The 6,933-nt window shown below is 53.3% G+C and overlaps 1 protein-coding gene across 1 annotated transcript in view; it reads left to right on the top strand.

Moving 5' to 3' along the window:
- LOC108304046 overlaps positions 1-6,434 on the top strand; it is an 18,572-nt gene extending 12,138 nt beyond the window's left edge. Inside the window, exons 4-7 of the mRNA XM_037738357.1 lie at positions 1,428-1,690; positions 1,919-2,124; positions 3,283-3,433; positions 6,123-6,434. Of these exons, the coding sequence (XP_037594285.1) occupies positions 1,428-1,690; positions 1,919-2,124; positions 3,283-3,433; positions 6,123-6,153 (651 nt within the window). The 3' untranslated portion in view covers positions 6,154-6,434. The remainder of the gene's footprint in view (positions 1-1,427; positions 1,691-1,918; positions 2,125-3,282; positions 3,434-6,122) is intronic.
- The last annotated feature ends 499 nt before the right edge of the window (positions 6,435-6,933 follow it).

Below are 6,933 nucleotides of genomic sequence, written 5' to 3'. Positions count from 1 at the left end.
TTGAGACGGAGTCTCATTCTGTCGCCCAGGCTGGAGTGCAGAGGCGTGATCTCGGCTCACTGCAACCTCCACTTCCCGGGTTCAAGTGATTCTCCTGCCTCAGCCTCCGGAGTAGCTGGGATTACAGGCACCCGACACCATGCCCAGCTAATTTCTGTGTTTTTAGTAGAGACGGGGTTTCACCATGTTGGCCAGGCTGGTCTCGAACTCCTTACCTCATGATCCGCCCACCTCAGCCTCCCAAAGTGCTGGGATTAGAGGCGTGAGCCACCGCGCCCGCCATGACCGTGCTATGAGTGCTTATCCTGGAGTCTTAGGATCTCTCTGGTGCCAAATGTGAGACGCCCATAGCCTCTCCCCACATCTCCAACCTGTCTCCCCCGCTAAATCGTGAGCTCTGTGGGAACTTTGCTCAGGCTTGTCTTGTTCACCAACGCTTCCCCAGTGTCTGGCACTGTGCTTAACCCCCTCCATGCCCTCGCTCAAGTTCAATCGATGTTTGATAGAAAGATGAAGAGAGACTAGTTCGGTCAGAGAGAAGAGCATGATCACAGGAGGAAGGCGTTCAATCAAAAGCTGTGTGCAGGGCCAGGAGCGGTGGCTGACGTTTGTAATCCCAGCACTTTGGAAGATCTAGGCGGGAGGATCGCTTGATCTCAGGAGTTCAAGACTAGCCTGGGCAACATGGCGAAACCCTGTCTCTACTAAAAATACAAAAATAGCTGGGCGTAATGGCGTCAGCCTGTAATCGCAGCTATTCGGGAGGCTGAGGCAGGAGAATCGCTTGAACCAGGTAGGTGGAGGTTGCAGTGAGCCCAGGTCGCGCCACTGCACTCTAGCCTGGGCGACAGAGCGAGATCCTCCCTCAAAAAAAAAAAAAAAAAAGTTGTGTGCAGGTAACAGCAAGTAGTCCCAAAAGAGTAGACCGAGGTGTGTGCAGAGGGTGATACTCGTGATATTCACTTCTGTATAATTAGCACCTTTGGACATCTGCGTCAGGCTCCATACTGACAAAGACCGCACTGGCGACCACAGTAGCGCCCTGCCTGTACGGTGATGGTACCCAGCATTTAAGTGTGATAGAAGCCACACACCAGCCCCAAAAGAAGCACCCACAACAACCTATAATTTGAAGGGGGTCACGGCCTCAGAAGCCCAGCCATGGACCACGGTTTAAGTACCCCGAGTCCAGCTGGAACAATAAACATGAAATGAGCCGTGACAGAAATAAGGAAGGAGCCGACAGCTTCAGAGGCGGTGGCGAGGAGAGGGCCTTAGAGTCAGGGAGGGGACGACAGTGGGCCCAAACTTCTCTGGGGCCCAGGAAGAGAGGACCTCCTTCCCTTCACCAGGCTACCGGGAACCGACTGCAAGATCTTGGCAAGAAATGCCGTGATCTCAAGGGCGGCACCGAGAGATGACGCAAGTGGCGTGCCAGGCTGCGCCAATGCGGAACGGCCCCGCCTCCGCCCAATGCATTGTGGGACCTAAGGGCGCCTGTTGGACACCTAATCTCGCGAGAGAGCAAGATCCACCCGGCACACGGCGGTGAGAACGGGGTGGGCCCTCCTCAGCAAGAGTCCCGCCCCCACGGCGGGCATGGGCCAATCATAATACCTCTCCTTGTTGGCCGCTGGGATTGGTCTGAGGGTGCACATGACCGGACTGCGGGACACGTGACCGAGACGCCGTCGATCTTGCGACCCTCCTGGTTCAATCCGGGAGCAGAGGTTTTGCTCCGGCGGGAAAGGGCTGGAGAAACCTCGGTCTGAGGCCGGCGTTCGGAGACTCACGGATTTCGGAACAGCCGAGCTAGCGGACTTCTCGCCTGGCCCTCCGCTCGCGGCCGTGGGCAGGGCGGGTTAGGTCACTTGCTAAGGAAAGAACCCAACCAGTTTGTCACGTGTTCCTCTCCCAGTGACTTGTACCTCAGTTTCCTTGCCAGTGAAGTGGGTCCAGTGCTGCCCGAAAAAGGTTGCTCTGGGGCTTGCCTGAGACGGGACGCGTGGAAATGCCCTGCCGAGCGTAAATGGGGCGATGGCCTCGCGGGACGGAGCGGCCTGGGAAAGCTCACCGTGGGTCAGGTTGCGGAGCGGAGCCCCAGGGCCTCGGCTGACTTAGTGGGTATGTGGCGGGCCCGACGCCACTAGGTGTGGACCACTGGCTTTTGTTATCTTTACGACCTCAGTGAGGGTCAGAAGTGGCCGCGAGCCCTGTAGGAGAGGCCTGGCTGGGGGCGCACAGCCTGGAAGTGGAGAAACACGGCTGGACCCTGCTAAACCCACAGACCTCCGCCAGGTCGCTCTTGCGAGGCAAGAAGCGAGGGTTGGCGAGCCAGCTGGGAGTACCCACCACCTCCATGCCTTTTGGAGTCACCCAAAGCTCAGCGACAGCCCAGCCTGCCCAAAATACTGATGAGCCTGGAGGCCAGGGCCCTGGCTTCTCAGTCAGGGTCTCCTCCCCATGGCGGCAGAGCTGTCTGGCGTTTTCAGCCCTTTATACCAAGGGCAAGAGGGCCGCAGGCCAGAGCCAACAAAAAAGGAGAAGCAGAGGGAATGAGAAACCTGGAAGCTGGAACGGGAAGGAGGGAGCGAAATGGGCAGAGGCCCAAAGAAAAACAACAACCCCCCTCCTAAGCTTAGTTCATTTAACTCTATAAATACCTACCGAACATGCCTACTGGGTGCCAGGCGCTTTTTCTAGGCACTGGGCAGCTAGCATTAAACAAGAGGCAGAAATCCCTGCCTTCAACAAAATCTATGCTGTGTTGAAGTAAGTGCTACAGGGAAAAGCTAAAGAGGGAGAGAGGCGAGAAGGGTATGGAGGGCAGGGAGACATTTACGAAAGAGGCATAGAGGGCTTTACTGAGAAGGCGACTAGGAAGGAAGCGAAGGAAGGGCCTTGCAGGCCAGGCTCATTGTGTGCAAGGGCCCTGGAGTGGAAGTGATCATGCAATGGCGTGAGCGTGGGTTCGAGTAGTCGGTGATGGTTAGAGAGGTAATACATGGCCACCAAAAGGACTCAGTGACAGTCATTGCAGGATTCTAAGAACTGACATGGTCTCTGCGATGTAGCACTCTGCTAGTCTGTTGAGAATTAACAACTCTGAGGCCAGAGTAGGGGCAGAGAGCCCCTGGAGGATCAGGGGCTGCAGAGATAATCCGGAGATGAGGGTGGCTTGGACCACCGTGGTAGCAGTGCAGAGAGGGAAAGGGAGGTGGGTTTTGGAGGTATTCCGAAGAAAGAATTGGATGATTGCCAGTTCCATGTTACTAACCATAGGTCCACTGTCCTGGAAACCTTTCTTCTTGAAGGCACCTTCCCTTCACTTCTGCTTCAAGTTCCCATTCCACAGAGGGACAGAAACTCAATCTCAGTGCATCCCGGATCCCACCCTTCAGTGCTGGGGGTTGTGGCAACCAAGTCATGTGTGGTAGGTAAGGGTGGGAAACCTGTCCCCTGTCCCCTTGGCCATCTGCACTGGCATCCGCAGAGGCCATCTGACTCCACGATGGTCCACCTAGAGCATAGCATGTCCTGCTCCACATCCAGCTTCCCTTCAGCTGCCTCCACACCTGCTGCTTTCTAATAACTGCCAGGTGGTCTTGCAGGGGCCAGCCCCGTGGAGTCTAGTGGGTGTTCTTTTGTGTGCGGAGACGATAGATCACAGGAAAGAAAGTCATGAGGACACAGAAGAGAAGAATTCAGCTGGGCCTGGGGACCACTGCTACCGAGTCTCGGAGTCCAGCAGTGGCCCAGAACACCTGGACACACTGATATTTATTGTATACAAGGCAGGGGGGCAGAGTCAGGAGAGTGACTCACCTACTGTGATTGGTAGGGGTCAAGCAAATCACATTCTTACAATACAGGGAACCACGTGGGTACAGTACAGAGGGCCCCTCCCTCGGCCACTGCAGAGAGGGGAGGCACATATGTCAGTATCTTTCTATGCACTTCTCAGAGAGATCAAAGGGTTTTAGGATTCCTCTATTCTAAGAATTTACGAGGGAGTATCGGGTGGGAAAGTGGAGCATGAAAGTGGACAAGGATGGTGACCATCGGAGCACAGCACCATGAAGAGGTGTTTAAGCCCCTGGATGTCTGCGGGCCGGCCTGGCTAGTGTCAGACCTTCCTCGAGAGCCAGACAGAGCCGGACGGAGCAGTGTTCTCTGAGCTCCACAGTGAAAGAGAAACTCCCCCTCGCGCCTGCTAAGCAACGGTGCCTCCCCAGGTGCTGGGCTGGCGTTACTGCAAGGCCTGCCTGCTAAGCAACAGGCCTTCCCAGGCATTGGCGCTACCACAAGGCGTTTACCCTCGTCTCTTCATCGCTTCTCACAATGTTCTTTCAGTTTCTAATTATATTTCACCCGATTATTTCTACACTATAAGGCTAAAAATGTTCCCACACTAATACTAAAGCAAAGGTTAATAACAGAATAATAATGTAATAAGATTGAGTATATAATTGATTATGTGATTGTATCCAAGTCATTGCTGTAACTAAGTAATCGGTAAATACATTTGGTACCATTGCTATATCTAATCAGTTATTTATTATGCTGGGACAGATTGTGCCTTCAGTCTCTTGCCATGGCACCTGGGCAGCTTTCTTCCCACATGGTCTCAGGCCTTCTTCCCAGGAAGCCCCCAGCAGCTTCCTTGCTGTTCTCACTGAGCTGGACGCCTCTCTGGAGCAAGAAGGAGCTATGCCCTTTGCTCCCAGAACCCCAGACCACCCTCAATGTGTCTATCATCTTTGCCCAGGCCAGGGAAGCTGCCCCTGTTTAAGACCCCAGACCTCACCTTCCTGCCTGTCCTGTGATTCTCCCATCCCTGACCCTACCCTGGCCTGTGGAATATTCCCAGAGAAACTCGCTCTCACGTGTCCACTCCCCTCTCCCCCACAGCTCACTCTCAGCTCCGAGCCTGCCCCACAAGGCTATGCAGGTGTTTGGTGAGCCAGTGGGGGTGAAATTGGCACATTGCTTGTCCTGGCTGGGGCCTGCGTACAAAGAAGTGGAGAGGCGCCTTTTCCTAATCTCCACAAAGGCACCTCGGAGCCACCATTGGCCTTGAGTGCTCACAAGCCTCTGGAAGGTCAAAAGCGAGGAGCTGGCCCTTGCTCTTCCGTGTTCTGTTGTAATGGTCCTCGCTAAAGGCAATGGTGAGCTCTGGCCCAGCTGCCTGAATGAGGGGACATTTGGAGGGGACATTGTACTGTTCATAAAAAATATTATTTCCTTTCTTTGCTGGGAAGTGTCCCTCTGAAAGACAAGGAATGTTGTACCCTACTCCAGCACCCATGATCTGGGCCCCGAGAGCCTCACCAGTGACAATTTCAGCTTCCTTTGTTAAATAGACATTACTATATAATTTTATATATTTTTTATCATATATTTTCTCACTCTGTCACCCAGGCTGGAGTGCCGTAGGGTGAACTCTGCTCACTGCAACCTCCACCTCATGGATTCAAGTGATTCTCCTGACTCAGCTTCCTGAGTAGCTGGGATTACAGGTGCATGCCACCATACCAGGCTAATTTTTGTATTTTTAGTAGAGACGGGGTTTGCCCATGTTGGCCAGGCTGGTCTCAAACTCCCGACCTCAGGTGATGTGCCTGCCTCAGCCTCCCAAAGTCCTGGGGTTGTAGGTGTGAGCTACCATGCCCAGCCTATAGTTATAATTTTATGTATTTATTTTGAGACACAATCTCCCTCTGTTGCACAGGCTGGAGTGCAGTGGCACAATCTCAGCTCCCTGCAACCTCCGCCTCCTGGGTTCAAGCAATTCTTGTGCCTCAGCCTCCCAACTAGCTGGGATTACAGGCACGCGCCACCACACTCAGCTAATTTTTGTGTTTTTAGCAGAGATGAGGTTTCACAACGTTGGCCAGGCTGATGTGTCTTGAACTCCTGTCCTCAAGTGATCTGCCCACCTATAACTTTAAGCAATGGTCTCGTTCTCCTGCCCAGGCTTGAGTACAGTGGCCTGAACATGGCTCACTGCATCCATGACCTCCTGAGCTCAAACGATCTTCCCGCCTTGACCCAGGAGGTGCTGGCACGAGCCACCACGCCCCATGTGTTCAGATTTTCTTCGTGTTTCTTTTCTGTTCCAGGATCGCATGCAGGACACCACGTCCCATTTAGTTGTCCAGCACAGTTTTAATTCTGTAGGTGCAGTATTAAGAGAGGAGGCTGAAGACGCACATACTTGCTTAATTTTACCTTCGTTACATGCTGGGGATGGCAGCAGCAGCTTGCAGCTGAGTTTTGGTGTTCTTCCTGACGGTGACAGCCGAGCAGGCACTAGGTCCTTGCAAAATGCGGGACGCTAGGCGGGGTATTCACCTTGCACAGTGTCCCTTCTCACACCGCCCCTCAGGTTGGGAGTGATGGTTTAATGTGTACGGAATTTCTCTTTGGGATGAAGAAAGTGTCTGGAAATAGACGGTGGTGATGGTTATGCCACTTTACAACTTTACTTAATGCCACTGAATTATACACTTCAAATGATTAAAATGGTAAATTTTCTCTTTTACCACAATTTTTTAATCAAGAAATAAAGATGCAACTTAAGACGTATGCTTTTTGGCTGGGCACAGTGCCTCACGCCTGTAATTCCAGCACTTTGGGAGGCGGAGGCGGGCAGATCACAAGAAGTTCGAGACCAGCCTGACCAACGTGGTGAAAACCCATCTCTAGCCGGGCGCGGTGGCTCAAGCCTGCAATCCCAGCACTTTGGGAGGCCAAGGCGGGTGGATCACGAGGTCAAGAGATCGAGACCATCCTCGTCAACATGGTGAAACCCCATCTCTACTAAAACTACAAAAAATTAGCTGGGCATGGTGGTGCGTGCCTGTAATCCCAGCTACTCAGGAGGCTGAGGCAGGAGAATTGCCTGAACCCAGGAGGCGGAGGTTGCGGTGA

The sequence above is a fragment of the Cebus imitator genome, unplaced genomic scaffold, assembly GCF_001604975.1.
Source record: "Cebus imitator isolate Cc_AM_T3 unplaced genomic scaffold, Cebus_imitator-1.0 Scaffold52, whole genome shotgun sequence".
NCBI classification, from domain to species: domain Eukaryota; kingdom Metazoa; phylum Chordata; class Mammalia; order Primates; family Cebidae; genus Cebus; species Cebus imitator.
The sequence above is the reverse complement of the archived record's forward strand: the minus strand, read 5'-3'. Positions and strand labels throughout refer to the sequence as shown.